This window comes from Dipodomys spectabilis, unplaced genomic scaffold (genome assembly GCF_019054845.1).
Source record: "Dipodomys spectabilis isolate Male_0828 unplaced genomic scaffold, ASM1905484v1 ptg000297l, whole genome shotgun sequence".
NCBI classification, from domain to species: Eukaryota; Metazoa; Chordata; class Mammalia; order Rodentia; family Heteromyidae; genus Dipodomys; species Dipodomys spectabilis.
In genome coordinates, this window is record NW_024870974.1 from 18,871,085 (window position 1) to 18,891,517 (window position 20,433).

The window sequence follows — 20,433 nt, forward strand, 5'->3', positions numbered from 1 at the left end:
TATTTCATAAATCTAGTTATTTTTATATAAAATCTACTTTTAAAAAGAAATTAACCATGATTTATCTGAATATCTTTGGCCTTTGTCCTTCACCTTGTTCCTATCCCTTGTAATAACTGATGAGCTTTCTGCCATGTCTCCTGTTATTTTTGCAGTTTGCTCACTTAGTGAGTCCTTGAAAGGGTGGTACGCTCCACAGGCATTTGTTCAGAAGTTCCACTGAGAGCACAAGACTCCCTCTTTTTGGTCTAAAATCTTCAGTGACTGAAACTATGGGCAGTGCTGAGACCTCTATAAACTTTTTTCTTCTACATGCATCCCTATTGATAAAGTATAATTTTAGCAACAACAATAAAATGTAACAGTTATAACAATAGAATAACATTTGTTTAAAAACGTATGGATTGACTACTTCTAGAATCTTTCCACTTGACATTTGCAGAATACAGTTGACTAGGGGTCCCTGAAACTGCAGAAAAACAAAGCCAGGGCTAAGGAGACTAATTGTAGTTTATTTTGTTCTTAAGTACCTGTAAATATATGTTCCATGGTGGATTTAAGCCTTTTGGGTGACAGAGTGGATGGTGTCAGGACCCATCAACCTTGTGTGGAAAAGTTCCCTGACCTCATTACTGCTAATGGATCTGTGCAACTCAGCCTGTTGTGAAATCTCTTGTTCAATTATGTAGGATAATGAGGGAACTTAATACGTCTCAACTACTCTTCATGTAATACGGCTCATACAGCTTCCTTCAAAAGCGAAAGAGGATTTTAAACAGAGTGCTTCAAGTTTATGTCCACACAAAAGTTCATGCCAATATCCACATTGTCCTGATTTTAAATATCTGATTTGGTTTTAAAATGTGAAGGGATTGCTGTGTGACCTCATATTTCACCAGTCCTTTCTGTAGAAGAGTTAGGACAGGCTTATTCATTTTTAAGTGTTAATTTTGGAATTCTAAAAGCATGCAAATGACATTTGTCTCTGGATTCACAAAAACTCTAGATATTCAGAATGTGAATTATTTAAACTCCCACAACACATGCACTTTTGCTTTTCAAGCATGAGTTATAATTTAATTAAAAACTTCTGGTGCATTGCTGGTGTTTTAAATATTAATATGTTCCATGGATCACTTTCGATTATCTACTGTCTTGAAATTCTTGAAGATGTCAGATTTTTAAGATTCCCAAAGTTGCACTTGGAATTGTCTTTGAGGCAAAGGGGGCTGTGATAATTACACACATCCATTAGGATCAGCAGAGGAGATAAACTTCGGGGAGGCTTAATGGGCCCGTCTCAGTGACAGCTAGCAAAGAGCATTTGGCGTGATTAAGGATGGATTTGAATGTGGTTGGAAATACACTCTCATTATGGACACCCAGTGGAAGCTGCACTACAAACGTTCAATTCCCCAGGAGGAGAGTGGCATGGCAGGGAAGCTTTGAAATCCACTGTGGCCATCATCCAAATTTATTCTCTTTCCTTTATGTCTTTTGGCTGTCAGAATCACTTTGCAATGCCCAACTCAACTCCCTACATCTTGGAAAAGAGGCCACCTGTTGCTCTCTGTGTTTCAGATTGTCCGAAGATACATCAAGGATTGGCTTGAGAGGAAGAAACCTCCATTCGGTGCTATCAGCAGCAGCGTGCTCCTCATGATCATCTACACCACGTTCTGTGACACGTTCTCTAACCCGAATATCGACCTGGATAAATTCAGCCTCGTACTCATCCTGTTTATAAGTAAGTAGGGAGATGGGACACCCCCCTGACTACCCTTCCCTTAGTCTCTTCAGCAGCACAGCAAAGCAATCTGCTCCCCAGCCTCAGTCCCAGTGTTAAACTGATTCGAATGAATATTCAGCTTGTATTGTGTGTATTCAGTGACTTTAGCATGTGTGGTGTTCTCTAGGAAGATGCCAGTTATGAATTTAGTATTAATCCCTTGTTTTCCATATCTGGTGCTCCATGTTGATTTACCAGAGATGATGTTAGGAACAGAGCCTTACTCTCTGTCAGACTCAAGCATCAGATCGAGCAGTTTGTTCCCAATTCAGTTTATTGTTAAGTAAACCAATTTTATCCCATATTCTGCTTTACATACTATGATTTACAATATATGACACTATTATATGTATAATGATTTGGCTATATTGATTCAGATGTGAATATTTACATCATATTTTCTACTAAAAGATACCCCTGATAATATATCACTTTAAGGAGCAGCAGGCTATAAAATAACCAGTATGTGCTAAGGCTAAGAAACCAACCTTTTGTTCTATTTATTCTAAATACCAAAGACAACTTCTATTAGTATTATAGTATCAAATAATCTTGTTGTTATCCAACATCGAGATGGATTATCCCAGTGTAACCATGTGTGTGCCTTGTGCTATAACATACTCTTAACTGAGCAAACCAAACAGCCAAATCATAAAGAAAATTATAGATTTTTCCCAAGTAGTGGATATCATAAATAATACCTGGGGATATTGTCAGTAAGAACAGATTAAGCCAGGTGCCTACAGGTGCTTGTGCCTGTAATCCTAGTTATTTAGGAGACTAAGATCTAAGGATCAAAGTTCAAAGGCTACCCTGGGCAGACAAATCCAAGAGACTTTTATCTCCAATTAACCAGCAAAATGCTGGAAGTTTGTTTAGTATCAGCACTAAACAAACAAAAAGAATAGGCTAAGCCCTATGAATTTCAATGATTGTATTAGTTTAACAATGTATATTTGTTTGGTTTATTTACTCGTTTTTCTATTTGAGTTCCCTTAAGTTTCAAATGAAACTAAGCATACTAGTAAATACGCTAGAGATGTACCTTTATAGTGCTAATTTATATTCAATATTTTTTTTCTGCAGTAGTTTCTATCCAGCTGAGTTTCATGCTATTAACCTTCATCTTTTCAACAAGGTAAGCGGTAAAGCATCTTTTCTATTAGTCTCTTAAAATTACTTTCTTTCATAGTAACTCTTGGCAGCTAGTTCACTATATTGTCCTATTTTTCTTTCTATCTTCTTGGCCATTCTGTCCGACTTCTGCCACCCTTAGACTGTGGACATCACTGAAGCATCTGTCCTTGTCCCCTGTCTCGTCTGTCTACCCCACATGCCTGCACAGCCTCCTCTGTTCTCCTGCCTTGAGCTGTCCACTTCATGCTGAGAATTGTAAATCTAGACTTTCTATTCCGGTGTTTTCCTAAGGTCCAGTACTATTGTTTTCTTTCCCATTTCATTGTTTCCCTGGCTGTCTCCATAAGACCTTAGACACACAATATTCAAAATGGAATTCATCTCTATCACAGCACATACTTACTGCTAACTCTACTTCAAGGCCCATTGATCTTTTCTTAAGTGTTTCATACTGCTTCTAATGTCTCAGACTTCTGTTGGCCACTCTTGTGTTTAGAAAGCTCCAATGATGGGGCTGGAAAGGTGGCTCAGTGATAGAGTGCTTGCCTTGTGTGCGTGAGGCCCTGGGTTCGATTCCTCAGCACCACATAAGCAGAAAAAGCTGGAAGTGGTGCTGTGGCTCAAGTGGTAGAGCACTAGCCTTGAGCTGAAGAGCTGAGGGGCAGTGCCCAGGCCCAGAGTTCAGGCCCCACGACTGGCAAAAAAAAAACTCCAATGATTAAGAATGAGGTTCATTTTATTAAGTGCTAGGCCCTCCAGTCTATGTAGCAAGGTGGTCTTTGCTATCCCAGGAAGAAATGCTCTCTCATTTCTGTGTTGGCTTAGGCTATCCTTGTACCTGGCTTGGTCTCTCTATCCTAGTTCATCTTTCCTAAAGCCTTACCATAAAGGCCGATTCTTCCAGCAGTGTTTCTCATTCACTAGATATTACATACATACATACTTTTGGTATGAAAGTTAGCACAGCAAACACCACAACTGAGAAGTGATTCTAATCCCGCATGGGTTTCCAGGCTAAGTAAGTGTCCTCTGAGTAGGACAGTAAAACCACCTGTGTCCCATGCAAAGCAGAAGGAAGCTTCCAAAGAGAGTGGTAGAATCTGCTTTCCAGCAGAGATGGAGTTGGAGTTCGATGTGTGTCCAAAAGAAATGGCTATTGCTCAGAGCACAGAGATGTGGATGAAGGGATTCTAGGGGCAGAGGAAGCAGGAATGGAACATGGTCACGCACATACACAGTCACATAATACACAAAACAAACCAATTGAAGCTATAGGTACAGGAAAGGTGAGCGTGGCCAGCTTGCCAGGCCTGAACTACAGTGATGGCGGTGAGTGCCCAGAAGGACAGGCTCGACTGTTAAGAGGCTTGAAATAGTGCCAGGACCTTGGCTTGGGACCTTGCATGAGGCACTTGGTTCTTACAGCCCTGTTATGGCACCAGGCAGATGGTACGTGGCCAATAAAAATATACTGACTGATGTAAACTGAAACGTTTTCCCAAGCTTGAGGTAGTAACTTATGAAGTAAGAATAAAGCCTGGCACCATTAAATCACAGAGAAATCGTGACTTCATTGTATATGTCCACACATAGGAGCTATCTGAAGGGGTTTCTTTCTGTGAATGACTTGGTTCGCCACCTTAGAAAAGACGATTGCAGTTCAGTCGCTGACCACTGCTGGTCCTTGTGGCACAAGTCACTCATCCTAAGGGAGATGTCAATAACTCCTTTGTGAATGGAAAATTCCTTGCAAGTGTAGCACACCAGGTGGCCATTGCCATCCTTGCTGAAGGGGAGTGAGGGTGGGAAGGAGTAAAAGTATTGCCAGGGTTCCTTTCTATTTAGAGATGAGGTAGCTAAGCCTCAGCGTTCTGGGTTAACTTGGTTAGTGCTGCACAGCTAATGATAAACGAGATCTCCTCTGCAAAACGGGCTGATGAAGCACTAGTACAGAAAGCAACAAAGGAAAGAATCTCCCATGGATGTGGCCTCCTCTCCAAACAGTGGGTTTCAACAGAGCACTCTCTGAGGACGTTTGCTGCCCCACATTCCATGCTTCTTCTTGTAAAACCTGACATGTTTTCCTCTGTGGCTACCACAGAGGAAGGCAAAATAAATATCGTGAAAAACACCGATTGAAAGCTTTGTAAGAGAGAATTAAAAAAAAAAAAAAAAAGACTGGTTTGGAAGAAAAGGAAATAAAGATCTCAAGGGAAGCCAAAGTGATCAAAAGAATTATAAAAAAATAAAAACAGGATAAAAAGAAAGTCAATATTAAAAAGAAATAAGGTAGAGTAACAAAATAAATAGTAATGTGATTCCTTTCAAGGATGTGAATAGAGATGTTCATCACGGAAAATAATTGTAGTCATCCCAATTTACATAAGATGAGCAGAGTGCTTTGTTTTTCTGTGTACGGTCATGACTGGCTCCACGAAGCCATTCTCCACAGATGATGGCTGAGTACCAGTGACTGGCCAAGATAGCTGCCCTCCCCCATGAACTGCTGCCATCTTTTTGGTGTTCTTATTATACTTTCTTTCTGAGAAAGCAAACTGAGCTCCTTAGTGTGGGGCAAACTACTTGAGCTGTATGACCAGCTGTGCTTCGGGTTCCCTTTTTACATAGAGCAAGGCAATGATGCTATCTCCCGCTAAGGCTGCTGGGAGCCCATCTCAACACATAATTGGTTTTGATGAAAAATTTTTGATGCTTAATCTAGTGTGGAATAATAGTAGGACATAATAGTTAGGAGCATTAGTACACTAGATCTGTCATTTACCAGCAATGGGACTTAAATAAGCCACATAGCTTCTGTATACCTCCATTTTCCCATTGATAAATAGAGGTATCATGTTGCCTACCTTTAGAGCTTATTGTCTTTACTCCCATGTGAAGATCTTTGACAAGTTTTGATGTTCTCCCCCCGCCCCACACTTCCCACACGCCAATAACTGCTTAAAAAATCACCAGGCACCAGTGGCTCATACCTGTAATCCTAGGTACTCTGGAGGCTGAGATCTGAGGATTGTGGCTGGAAGCCAGCCTGGGCAAGAAAATCCATGAGACTCTCATCTCCGATAAACTACTCAGAAAAAGCCAGAATTAGCTCTGTGGCTCAAGTGGTAGAGCACTAGCCTTAAGTACAAAGAGACTCAGGAACAGTGCCCAGGCCCTGAGTTGGAGCCCAAGGACCAAGAAAAAGAAAAGATGAGGACTCAGAGTGATCTCTAAACAATGAAGTCAGATGTATGACTTCATACATCATCCGTTTCAGTCTGGAATAACTTCCGCCCCTGGAATTGATGTAAGGGATGTTCGCATGAAGGTGGGTACTGCAGTTGATGTAGAATAAGTTGCGTCATCTTTTCCCACAGGTATTAACAAATAACTTTTTTTTGCCCCTAGGAATAACTCGGGCTTCACAGCAGCAGATACAGTGGCTATCATCTTCTGTTCTACACACAAATCCCTTACGTTGGGTAAGTGATTCGCCAAGTTCAAAGCCATATACTACCCGCTAGAGTAAAATCTGGGAAACACACAGAACTCTTCAGGTTAAATGAAATGGGATGCTGTTGGTTCTGTTAGACAAACAACACTACCAAAGTAAGGAAGGATCCTGGCTTAGAAACACTATTCTTCCTTCAATCTCTGAGGGCCTAACTCTAATGCTTTCAGATTTAGCTTAATTTATAACCATGCTTTTCAGTTCTCATAAAAGACAACCAGTACAGAACGTTAACTCTAGAACTGGGATGGGGTGGGAATGAGGAGTCAGGAACTGGCCTCAGTTTCCTTAGCTTTCAGTTTAAGGGATTTCTTTCTTCCCTCCCTTTCTTTCTTCCTTCCTTCCTTCCTTCCTTCCTTCCTTCCTTCCTTCCTTCCTTCCTTCCTTCCTTCCTGTCTTCCTGTCTTCCTGCCTGCCTTCCTTTCTTCCTGCCTTCCTTTCTTCCTTCCTTCCTTCCTTCCTTCCTTCCTTCCTTCCTTCCTTTCTTCCTTCCTTCCTTCTTTCTCTTTTCCTTTCTCTTTCTCTTTTTCTTTTCTTTTTCTTTTGCGCCAGTCCTGGGGCTTGAACTCAGAACCTGGGTGCTATTCCTGGACTTTTTTGATCAAGCAAGCTCTCTACCACATGAGCCATATCTCCGCTTCTGGCCTTTTAGTAATTAATTAGAGATTATAGTCTCAGGGACTTTCTTGCCCTGGCAGACTTCGAACCACAATCCTCATATCTCAGCCTCCTGAGTAGCTGGCTTACAGTAGTGAGCCACTAGTGTCCAGGGGGAATTTCATTTCTATCTTGAACATTCTGTTTTGTCGTCTCTATGGAAGCACTCAGAAAATAACCTCCCCTCCCTGCTTATCTCAGAGAGGTCACTGGTCATTCTTTATTCTTCATTGACCAGAGAGTACTTGGGTATGATTACCAGGTGGGTTTGTTAAGCACTATACTTTTACTGTGTCCATTTTCACAAGCTCCAACCCATGTCTCCCTGTTGTGGTGGCCTGATAGCACAGGCAGTGAGGCTGTGTCTTCACAGTGACCTGACCTGCAGGCCAGTGCATTATCTAATGGAAATGCTTGTCTGCTGGAGTTAGAGCAACACAGCACTGACCTAGTGTGAAGAAATCATATTCTGAAAAATAGGGGGAAATTTCAGATAATATCTGTCAGCGTGATCCTTTCTTCTCACACAAAGATGAACTAGAATGGATTATCATACAGCTATTTGGCACTTTCTTTTTGGAAATAACCAATAGAATGTTTCATCTCGTGATCTCCCCCTCCCCCACCACACACATCTCAAATGGAATACACAGAGTAAAACATCAAATACCGTTTATCGTCACCTTTAGTACTTGCATTTGAGAATAAATGGTTGTAGGCCCAGTGGTGCCCCTGTAACTAATGAAGCAAGGATGGAAACCCTTGCTTGAGAAGCTTCCTGAATATTCCTTTGGATCTATACCTTAGGTTTATTTTATTGTTCTCCCTTTTCGCCCTGTCTCAATCTCTTCTATGTTACTTGCCTCTACACACATGCTGAATTTGATTCATTGCTTTTATTAGAGTCTTTGCCATTGATTGATTAGTCCTCCGTATTAGTACTTTTTCTATTGATTGATTGCAGATGAAGTGACTATTTGACCTTTAATTATGAGGCTTCCTATTGAAAATGACAGTGAGCTATGGCTTCACATAATACGTCTGGAAAGCCTGACGTGATGCCATTCCCTGGAGTTCGTTCAGCAAGAGAGAGGAGGCCTGAAGGAAGTGCAGGCCCACCGCTGGCCTTCCTCTGAAACAATGCTACAGGGCTTGTTTACTGCTGCCCTCCTTTAGTTCCCAAAGCAGGGCGGAAGAAGGTTCATATTTTGTCAAGAAGGGATCCCTGACCATAGGCTGCCATGTGAACCATGAGCTCTCCCAAATTATACTCTAGTTTGAACGTGATATTTATGTACTACCGAGATGATGTTTTACATAGGAGGGATTGAAGATCAGCTTGTACTCTAGTTGAGAATGGCTCAGTGCACAACTCAGCAAGAAAGAAATTAGGTCTTAGATATTGGTATTTTACTTTTTATTTATCTTTTTCTTTTGAGTATTCGGATCACTTTGCTTTTTCAATATCTGTTTCAAAAAAAGTTATCGCTACATCTAGGAAAAAACATTTCAGAATATTCGAGGTCTTTCGTTCAGACATATATTAACGTTAATTTTTAATGTGTTTAAGTAGCAAAATGAAAGTACATATCTGAGTGTGGTAGCTATTGGCAGTTAAAAATGATGGTCCCAACTTTCTCGTATTTGCAAAAGCTCTCTGAATTAAATACATGCTACTTAAATTTTAAGTTTTATGATCCAGCATATATCTTGCCCTTTACAGACACTGTGTACAAAACCGTATCAAGGCAACTGTTCCTCAAGTTGTTGATGCTTCATTATGGGTCTATTATGACCAAAAACAAGCTGATGGAGGATAGCTTTTTGATAGACACAGTGTTTAGGAAAGAGTGGGAGAACACCTGTCTGATCCTAGTCTGGACCCAGGTTCCAGTTTTCCCACCAAAAGCTGGAACTTAATGCTGTAACTTGTTTCCCAATCCATACTGAGAACAGAGTAGCACTTGACTGTTTTTTCCAGTTTCACCTTTCTGTAAGAGGACACTTCCCTAACCAAGTGGGAAGGAACGGAGTTCTAAATGGAATGGTTATGTAACCCCCCTGGCAAGGTCACAAAGGAGGACCCGGCAGAGGCTGGTGCTTCCTCAGAGGGTGGAGACCGCTCATGCCCTCCAAACTTTTCCTTTCCTAGTGTAATCAGAAGCTTTTCAAGAAAAGATGACCTGTACCTCGGACTGAAAACACCCTATTATTTATGTTCTATTTTATAATTAAGTTATTAAGTGTAAAAATAATCCAAATTTACTTGGAGTTTATCAACTTTTAACTGAACTAAACGTAACATTTTACGTTGCTGGTATCCTTTTTCCCCCAACACTTATTTGTGATTTCCACTTGACACGTACACATGATTTTAACAGAACTACCCTGTAATTCTGCACCACACTCTGTAAAGCACATAATCTGTGTTGCCTGAACAACCTTCAGTGATTACCAAATCAATAGGATCTTAATTTTATATGAAGAAATGAAAACAGAAAAATGTTAATTTATCCTAGATCGTATAACAGAGACTGGACACCAGGCCATTTGTCTTCCAGAGGTGCAAATGATTATAGGAAAAGGAAGTACTTCAAATACCAGAAAGCCCTGCATTGTTTCCAAACGCTGTAAATGTGAGGTCTTGGCATGGATTTAGATCATTTAAATTCCTTCACGATACATTGCTACTTACATTGTAGTTTCAGAATACTTAACATCTGTAGTTGTTCCCATAAACATATTTTATGTGATCCAATTATAAACTGGGACTCATACCTTTCATTTTCTTCATTTATAACCAAAAAGATATATCTTTGTTTAAAGTGGGTCTTGGTGAGTTAGCCTTCATCTCATGAGGTGCTCCTGTCTGTCCTTCATTCCTGCCAACTAAGAGCCCCAGTACTCTGACAACAGGCTGTTCTGGTGGAAATAGAAATCCAGAGTAAAGACAGAAAATAAAGTCATTGGAGTATAGCCACAAATATATTCTTGTCCTGAAGTTCGCTTCTACTTATAGTTCTAGAAGGAATGGCAGTATGGAGGCTCTGCCACTTGACAGACTCTTAAAGATACCACTGAAAATAGGGATTACTACAGAAAAGTAAAGGCATGTCTGTCGTATCATGCTATTTTCTGAACCAATAAAGAAGTGAAGAGACATATCTGCTCAAACCAGGAGAAGATAATGCTCCTTAAAGGTTGCTGGGTACTTTTGTTTTGCATTTTTGCTTTTGAATTTGATGTCCGAAAGTCATTGCTAGCATATCTAGATATTGTGATCAAAATTTAGGGTGACCCCTAAGGCTCTAAGTAGCAAGTATGAGATTAAAGATAATAAGAATTCTATAGAACGTTCTGGCCTGACCCTCAAGCAAAATTCATCCTAAGAATAGGCCAGATGTCAGCCCGGAAGATTGGGACCCTGAGGCCCCACACCTCTCTTCAGTTTTCCATCGAGGACCGCCAGATGTTTCAACCATTTGTAGATGCATTCTCCCCTAAGATCCAGAATTGATTTTGGTGCTCACTTGATGGATCATCTCCCAAGATCTAAAAGCATGTTCTACCTTCCTCATACAGTTACCTTGTGGACTTCCTTCTATTGTATCTACATTCAACTGCAATCAAAATTTCTGATTTAAAAAGAAAGAGCCAAATTATGAGAGTAGTTCTTGAGTGTAGTAATATGTTTACTTTCATTTCGAATATTGTTTTACTCAAGTTATACAATAGAGTTCTGTACCTTTTCTTGATATATTCCACATGGTTACAGTAGTAATAAAACCAGGGCTAATGCTAATTGAGCATTTAATAGGCAAGCATGGTGGTATAAGCACTTGTTCCATGAAGTAATTTACTTTAAAATACTTTGATGTTGACAGGGTGGAATTATGTATGTACTAGTCAGGGTAGACTTAAGCACCAGGGACAGTCAGTTGCTCTAGTGGAAAATTCTCACTTGAAGTATTCAGCTGCTGTGTTACAGAAAGGGAACACTCCAGGGGCAGCTACAATTACTTTTGTTATCTATCTCTCTATCACCTAGAGACCTTCCTGATTAGCGTAATGAATTCAGAAACAGATTTTGATTGGTGAGATTCCTGACTTGTTATTTGGCATGATAAATGTTGTAAGTGGGTTCTCATTGATCTGCCTAAAAAACTTAAGAAAGAAAAGAATCTAGCCACCTACTGGTGGCTCATACCTGTAATCCTAGCTATTCACGAGAAAGATCTGAGGAACTCAGTTCAAAGCCAGCCCTGGCAGGAAAATCAGTGAGTCTGTTATCTTCACTTAATCACCCGAAAACTGGAAATGTCACTGTGGCTCAAAGTGGTAGAGTGCTAGCCTTGTGTGAAAAAGCTCAGGGACAGCGCCAAGGCCCTGAGTTCAAGCCCACAGCTAGCAAAAAAAGAAAAGCAAAGAATCTAGCTAGTGCCATAAATAGCCTGTATTTGAGTCCTCAAGGATTAGCCAAAGGCTTGATCTCTGTGAAAAAGAGCTTGTGTGAAAGAGCTCAGGGACAGCACCAAGGCCCTGAGTTCAAGCCCACAACTAGCAAAAAAAGAAAAGCAAAGAATCTAGCCAGTGCCATAAATAGCCTGTATTTGAGTCCTCAAGGATTAGCCAAAGACTTGATCTCTGGGGTTCCTGTCCAGCTCAGCTGTGGCCACCAGCAACTGCCTGAAAGGATCACTAGTTCTGCTGTGGCATGTAGCTGAGCCTCAGAGATCTCACACACAAGGTGCTGTACTGTCCAGAAAGTCAGAGCTGGGGCTGCCACATTACAAGACAGCTGTTTTCTCCTTAGTTACAAATACTGGACTTAAACATACCTAGATGGAGCCAGGCGCTGGTGGCTCACACATGTAATTCTAGCTACTCAGGAGGCTGAGATCTGAGGATAGTGGTTTAAAGTCAGCCTGGGCAGAAAAGTCCACGAGACTCTTATCTCCAATAAATTACTCAGAAAAAGTTGGAAGTGGCTCTGTATCTGTAGAGTACTAGCCTTGAACAAAAGAAGCTCAAGGACAGCACCTAGGCCCTGAGTTTAAGCCCTAAGACCATCACAACAACAACAACAACAAAAACCTCGACGGGGTCAGCTTTCTTCCACTCAAATCTGCTGACCAGGTCGTAGAGGGGTAGGTAGCCGTCATACCTGCCCCCCCCCCCCCCAGCATCTTTTGACCACTATACATTATCTGTCTGGCTGAATCTGGGAGTCAGCTTGGTATCAGACTTCTCAGAAAGATTGCATACATACACCAGCTCACATGACACCCACAGTCACTGTCCCAGATAAGGAAAGTGAGGTTCAAAGTGACGAATAGCTTGCCTGGCCACATAACCCCAAGTGGCAAGCCCAGAACTCAGGGACAGGCCTGACTGAGAGCCACTGTGCTGAACCTCAGAGAGCTCTCCACAAATCCGTGCTCAGAGACAGCCCTGGGTCCACTGGCTACACCAGGCCTCATCTGTGTGACTTCTAGAACTCCAGGAGCCAGTAGCTCACGACTGTAATCCTAGCTACTTGTGAAGACAAGCCAGGGATGATTATGGTTCTGTACCAACCAAGGCAGACCAAGTGTAGAAACCCCTCCCCTCAATGGAGTGCTGGTTGCGTGGCGAATGCCTGACATGCCAGCAGTAACTGGAAATGATCAGTAAGTGGATCACGGCCTAGGCACAGTCCTAGAAAGCAAGACTCTGTCATAAAAATAACCAGCCCAGAAAGAGGCTGGAGGCACAGTTCAGAATACAGCCTGGCATGCACAAGGCCCCTAGTTCAAACCCTAACACAACCTAAGAATAATTATTATTATTATTGTTTTCAGACTTTGAGAGCTGGGATGTAGCTCAGTGGTAGAGGTTTTGCCTAGCATTTGGAAGGCCCTAGATTGCATCCCCAGGACCACCAAAAAACAATTGTAAGTTTTGAAAGGTTTATATATTTAGCTTCTATATGGATACCACAAAACTAGAATTTCCATAAAGGCTATGGGTAAAATTAAAAGCTTCTCTAACATCATTTCAGAATGCATGCCATTTGAAAGTTATTCTTATATGAAACCCTTTATAGAAGGAAGTGTGTGTGTGTGTGTGTGTGTGTGTGAGAGAGAGAGAGAGAGAGAGATTTTCTAAAAATCCACCAGTTAGTAGATACTTGGGGAAGTTTTTAAGAGACTGAAGATGGGGCCATGGCATTCCCCAAATTCAGCTCTGAAAGGGACAGCAAATACAATCACAAGCAAGATTTATCAAGAACACTGATAAGCAGAGAAGGTCGCACTGGCCTGGCAGGATCCCAGTAGGAAGTTTGGCTCCCACAGTAGTTACTGTGCCCAGCGCTCTAGATGTGCTTCAGACCAGCTCCAGTTTCAGGGACGAGGGCCTCCCCCGCTCTATCTTGTAGTACTCAGGTTGATGGCCTAATGGCTCTCATTTTGGGGGTGTCTGATCTGTGTCATACCAGGTCTTTCATATGCACTCTCACTTGTGTGCATATCCCTTTGGGATCATTATCTTTAAGTTCCTTTTGGCGTGGAAAGCAAGGGATTCTAGAGTAAGATCTCCTAACACTGGTGATTTCATCAGGACCCAAACTGAGCTCTCAGCTATCAGAGCCCAGAGCCTGAGCATTGAGCTGTACCTCAGCGATGCAGCGCCTTGGCTTTCATCCCCAGCAGCACAAAAACAGACAAGAAAAATAAGCTACATCTCCTTGCTCGCAGCCGCAGTCCTCTGGACGTACACGTCCGCACTGCGCTCGTGTCAGCTGTGTTGCCTGCCATGTCTGAGAGATGGAGCTGGGGACCTGTGACCCCAGTTGGCTCTGCCTGAAGCTGTCACCCCGCAGGCCAACGGCCAAGAGATGTGGGGGGGAAATCCCACATAGTGCACTTCCGTCTGTACACCAGATCCTCATCACTACGCGCTGCTTCCTGTCAGTGTCAGAGGCTCTTAACTCCAGCTCTATGTTTATTTCAAACTAACTCCCCCATCCCATCCAGTCCAAGTAGCCACAAGGAGATGAACTGTCCATGTTCATGCACTCCAAATCATTCATGTGCACCCACATTCCTGACAGGGAAGTTCTCTAAGAAGTAAAGGAAAGAGATTCTGATCTCCCTCCCTCCCTTTCCTTTACCTACCTTCATTCCTTCCTTTCTTCCTTCCTTCCTTCTTTCCTTCCTTTCCTTCCTTTTTTCTCTTTTTCTTTCTGTCTTTCTGTCTGTCTTTTTCCTCTCTCACGCTCTCCAGGCCAGCACGCCACTACTGAAGCACCCCTCCAGTTGTTTGGGGCACCAGTTATTTTTTAGATCACATCTTGCCCAGGCCCGTGTCTTGAACGACAGTCTGCCTGTTTTAGCCTTCCGATTGTTGGTGGGATGACAAGTGTGTGTCACCATGTCCAGCTTCTCTTTCTAGAGAGAGAATCTTGAGAACATTGCCAGCCAGGCTGGCTTGAACGCACAGTCCCCTGATTTCACCCTCCCATGTAACTAGTGTGGCAGGCAGGCACCACAGTACCCCAGCTGTGGGTTGAGAAGGGAGCATGTGAACTTCTCAGCTCAGGCTGGCATCAAGCCATGATCCTCCTGTTCTTAGCCGCCCAAGAAAGTAGGATTACAGGCATAAGCCATCATACCCAGCTTCTTGTCCTTTCTGATGAGGTTATGGCCTTGTCCAAGGGAGCCAACAATAGCCCATTTCCCAGGACTTCCTGTTCCTGTGCACTGGCAGTCACTTATGGAGGAGTTTATTTATTATCTTTATTAATATTTAGAAAGTTTGCCTCCAGCAGTACTAAAATGCGCATCACAGAACACTTGTTTACTGTGTTTGAAGTGAAGGATCTTACCCAGGAGATCCCATTCACTTGAAGTTATAGCGCTCCAGCTCAACCGGCGAACAGAGATGGGTGAATAACAACCCTCCTTTCAGAGTTGCATCTCTCCAATTATTTATTTGGTCATGTCTCTTCCCAGAAGTTCTCTTAATTGATCCAGACACTATAAACCAGGCTGCATGTATTAATGACAGCCAGCGCCATGCTTCGTTACACTAAGGGGACAAAAAATGAATCTGCAGCTGCAAAGCAAAGGGGACACACAGCCCCTCTTTGTCCTTCTACAGAACTCTAGCCAAAAATTAAAGTCCACTGCCCACTGTGTAAAGCTGTGGGGTACCTAGTCGGTTTATGACATGTCACCTTGGGGATGGGGATAGGAGGAGATAGAAAACTGGACATGACTCATAAGAGGGTTAGACACCAGAAAGCCAGCCCAGGATGGAATGTCATCTGTACCAAAGCATATTCGTGGTACCCTGGGGCTGACAAGCCCCACAGCTGCCTTTGCTGTAGATTTGCTCTAGGGGGCACTAACGCAAACATACATTCACAACATGTACTACGCTCATTTATTCAAACAGTATTCATTCGCTAACTCCTATGTGTCAGGCTCTTAAGGCCCAGTGTACACCAGTGAACAAAACTCAGAAAGTCCTTGTTTCGATCTTGTGGTGATAAGCAGATAGAGGCTAGCCTATCTCATGGCAGTGTTGTAGAGAGAAACAATCCAGGAAGGAGAGTCAGGTGTCTGCTGGGGCTGGGAAAGCTAAGGCTTAAAGGACTCATTGGATCAAAGCGCTGAAGGAAAGAGGAAGTGAAGCTAGACAGAGGAAGGAATGAGACTCCAGCCAGAGGAAACAGTGAAGGCTAAGGACCTGAGGCATCCGTGTGAATGACATGTTGGGGAGAGGGACCAGTATTCAGGGAGCAGAATGAGGAAAGAGCATGGAGCCCTCAAGGTTAAAGGTAAGAGGCCAGGGAACCGCAGCACTGGATTGGCTAAGCATTATTGGTCATTGTGAAGACTCGTCTTGTCATCAGTGTGACAAAATCACACTTCCCAGGTTGGCAGGAGTCTCTGTGGCTGTGCGGATGGGCGGTGAGGTGCATCGGGAAAATCAGGAAGAGTGGTGAAGGCTTTGATCCCTACAGGAGCTCAGGGTGGTTTATTCCAGGGGTTAGGGGTGAGAAGCTTGGGTTACAGAAAAGTGAGATAGATCTTTTTAAGAGAGATGGGCCTAAGGATAAAGAACTCTGGATTTTCGCTTCCCCCAGTCAAATCTGCTTGTTCTTAGGTGTCAAAAGACATCTCATCTATGACCTTCCTTCATTATAAACACAAGGCAACCAAGAAGAGTCCTGCCAGGAAATGATTCAAGGCCATGTAGACACACACACACACACACACACACACACACACACACACACACACACACATACACAATGTGTCTTTAAGATAATCCATGTGAATTTGAGTCACTGCTTGTTAATATTTATGGCTGGAGCTGCCCACTGCTGATCGTCAGCATTCTAGGGAAATAGGAGTTTAGGTGGCGATGGTGTCCACAGAACCAGTGAAACCAACACCACACCAGCAGTTCCTCTACACCTCAGGCTTGAAAAGTTCAAGTGCTTTTCTTTAGCAGTAGAAAACCACTTCTAAAAAAACAATCATATGAAACAAGACAGGCTTTCCAGTGTTCGTCAGATGGTCCCTGGTCTCAGCTAGTGACCATGTTAAATATATTCTCGTGACCTTGTGTTATTTTTCTCGTATGAAGTGCTCATTCTATTTTTGATGTTTTCACATCCTGGGAGTGTGAATGTTAGCCAGATTTTCTCTGTACAAGACAAGCAGCTCTTCCCTCGGCCTAGAAAAGGAAGAAAGTGACGTGACCACTTCCTGCCCGCGCCATCTCTGCAAACATGGCGGTCCCTCCTGGAAGCCACAGCTAGGAGTTGAAGGAAGCCTTTCTGGCTCAGATCTTGAATTCATTCTGAAATTCCCTGTTTGCTAATTACAACAACAGCACTGTCAGACAGGTGAGGGTGTACCTCATCTTCTGAGGCAGAACCTTCCATTGATAGAGTTAAATGTTTCATTGGAAGCATCTGGTGAACCGGCCCAGGCCATTCATTAAACATCTTTTCCAATCAGAACATACCATTCAGCGATAACACCAGCTGCTCATTCGGGTCTTTTCTTGCATCTTTATTTACATAAAACTTTCAGCCCAGGTAATTAAAGGCTGAAACACAGTCTTTAATTTTCCTAATGGGCTGAAAAGGGTCATCAATCCAGATTCAAAGTGGGTCAAGGCTGCCAGGCATAAGCATCTTTGTTCAAAGAGGTGCCCGCCTTCCATTCCGTTCTTTCTGGAAGAAGTAGTTTCCTAAGTTGCCACCCTCCCACAGTCTATGTTGCTTTTACCCAATGTCCCTATCCTGGGGAGTAAGTTCTAGAAGAGACACCCAGTCCTGCTGTCTGTGTCCGGGAAATAAACATTGCCATCTGCAAGATGGGGATACTAATAGTGGTTGTACTCATGTTATGTTTCCTTTCTACTTCCTAAGAGGCTCTACAGAAATGTTTTACTTGCCAGGCTTTGGAAGGTTCCAGAATGATTTGGAGGAAGTCCTAGCATAGCCAGAATGAGAACCAGAATGGGCCCTGCAGGCCAGGCATCACTTACTTCAAGGCCTGTATTGGACAGCAAGCTCTGCTGTACCTATTAGCCTGGAAGTGGGTGGCCTTTCTTTTTATGCCCCCGAAAATAACCACACTTCTCCCAGAGCCAATTTTGCCCCACCATGTTTGTTTGCTTGCTTGCTTGTTTGTTTCTAATGAGCAGTGTAGCCTTCTTTGCTGGTCCCGTGCCATGATGTTGCTGGGTGGAGTTGTGGTCTCCCTGGCTTTGGCGTGGTGCCCTTCGAATTCTCTCCCCGACTGATGAGAAGGAGCATTTGCTGCATGAGGACAGGCATTTCTGTCCACGTATTGCCTCCCCCTCGACGAGTGCCTGGCACATAGCTGTAGATGGGGACTCCTTGTAGTCCAAACGTTGTGTACCTTCTCACTCTTGATCTGTAAAACAGCAACAACAGCACTATAAAATAGGTCCATTTCACTAATGTGAAAACTGAGTTAAATATGACCCAACCCAGGACACACGGGATAGCAGATGTGGGATGCCAACCCAGAACTGGCTCGGTTTCTTTTCTTGAGTTTTTTTTTCTTTAGTGCTGGTCCCGAGCCTTGAACTCTGAGTCTGGGCACTGTCCCTGAGCTTTTGTGCTTAAGACTAGTGCTCTACTACTTGAGCTGCAGCTCCACTTCCAGATTTTTGGTGATTAATTGGAGATAGCATGTCATGGACTATCCTGCCTGAGCCGGCCTCAACCCATAGTCCTCAGATCTCAGCCTTCTGGGATTATAGTCCAGGCTCTGCCCCAGGTTCTTCACACTCCAGCTTCAGCCTGTGTAGGTCACTGGTGCAATAAACAATAAATCCTTGCATGGAACAACCTCTTGTTACTGAAAGTTAGCTTGCTTTAGGGTAAATGGAAAGCCCAGTCTAACCAATTTCCAAAATCATGGGTGTACTTTATCATGGCACATTTCATGCTCTAGAAACTGCATAGAATTGCCCCTTTGTGTATTTAGTCTTTGAGATAAATTAGTGCCACTGAGTTTGGCTTTCTATGACTATACTGTCTCTGCAGAGAGTGGAGAAGAGGGGGTTTGTGCACATGGCTATGTGTGGTGGGTAAGGGGGTCACAGAAATCAGTGTTTAGCCGTGTCTGAAAGAATAACTGTGATCCTTAAACACTGACTGGCTTGAATTTCACTTGAAGAGACTGTCTACCGTGATGAGCTTTCAAAGCAAACACTGGCTTTTCTGAGGGATTCACTGAGAAGGAAGAGACGGAATTCAAATGGCCGTGGGTAGGACATTTGGGTGGTAAACTTATGGATGTTTCTAACGAAGAACAGACTAAACAAAAGTGGAAAGTCACCATGACAACTGGAGAGAGAAGCAACTGGATGCCAGATTTACCGCAGCTCCCTCCAGAACTCAGTGAGACCAGGAGAATGCGTTTAAATGGAAAACAAGTCATGTGAATTCAGGCGAATGAGTTTTTGAAAGACAGGAAATGATCCAGGTGATTGGAGGGTGTATCGGCTCTTAGCTAGTGGGGAAAGCCGGGGTAGTATTAGACTCCCAGGGACATACCTATTTCCTCAACACTTAACTCCATACTCTAATACTTATTTCAGATTTTGTGTTCATGATCAATCTAATTTCTTTCCTTTCTGCCATATCAAATATATTTTTCCTATGTAATATAGTCATCTCCCAGAGGGGTGCGTAGGAGTACATTCTCTTTCAAGTCCAGTGAAATTGGTATTTGTTCTAAATATTCTGTCTCAACACAGGAAACCTTAACACTTATTCTTCTATCATCAGTCATTTCTGTATTGTGCACCAACCATATGCTTAAATGCTACAGACCTTCAGGGGAACTAAAGCCTACACTAAAGCAAATAACAGTGACATAAATCAAGGATTTAAGGTACATGAAGTACATGAGAAGAATTTCTTCATCCTTCAAAAGACAAATCAGTAAGAACTAAGGCCACCTTCATGGTGGAGAAAGATATAAAAGTGGGCCTTGATGATCCATCCAGTAGGCATAGACTCGTGGAGAAAGGAGGAGCTCCAGGCGGGGCCTGGCTGTTCTAGACTGCCAGGCCTGAGGCAGGGCAGCAGTGGACCCTTGCAGTTTGGCTGGTGTAAAAGCAGCTGTAGTAGGGTCCAGTGCTCAGCCACAACCCACCACACGTGAGTTACTCAGGTTCATCACCCACCCTACACTTCAGTCTCTGTCATCTCTAAACCACTTCCGAAGCTGTTGGTAAGGATTGGGATCGTGTCGACTAAGTGTGTAGTATGCGGTAGCACTTACACAATGGAATGGTGAGAGTTGTCTTTTTTTTTTTTTACCCAAAGTTTGAGTAGGTGGAGGATTTGATGAATGGTTCCTAGAAAGTCATTGCCGCTCTTGGGCAGGGCAGTGGCTTTAATTAATGTGGGGCTGGAGAAGATGAATCTGGCTGTGGTTTGTAGGATTGATGAGGGGAAGAGTCTGAAGACAGGGCGTTACCTCGGAGGCTGGACGCAGGATCTTGGCTTGGTTTTATGAGGAATCACATAAAGAAGATGACGGTGAAAACTGAGTATGAGAGAGAAAGGCAAAGAAAGGGAGACTAGATAGAGCATGGTGACTTCATCTAAGGGCACACACAGCAGGGTTTGTCCGAGATGTTCTCATACTTTGAGACTGGACAGGCCACGTGTGCAGCAGACGTTTCTGGTGTGCTCAGACAAGAGCTACCAGAACACAGCACCCCCGAGCCCGGGGGCCTGGACTGTTTTTCTCCTTATATCTCGAGCAGCTAGATCAACAACTGACAGATG

General features: G+C 43.1%; 1 protein-coding gene across 2 annotated transcripts in view; it reads left to right on the forward strand.

Moving 5' to 3' along the window:
* Positions 1-20,433, forward strand: part of Slc10a7 (solute carrier family 10 member 7) — a 165,461-nt gene that overhangs the window by 139,980 nt on the left and 5,048 nt on the right. Inside the window, exons 8-11 of one of the 2 annotated variants that reach the window (XM_042701822.1) lie at positions 1,582-1,747; positions 2,876-2,927; positions 6,335-6,408; positions 8,059-8,218. In XM_042701822.1, the coding sequence (XP_042557756.1) occupies positions 1,582-1,747; positions 2,876-2,927; positions 6,335-6,408; positions 8,059-8,075 (309 nt within the window). In that variant the 3' untranslated portion in view covers positions 8,076-8,218. Of the gene's footprint in view, positions 1-1,581; positions 1,748-2,875; positions 2,928-6,334; positions 6,409-8,058; positions 8,219-20,433 lie in introns of those variants that run through there. The other variant, XM_042701821.1, reaches the window with a different exon arrangement.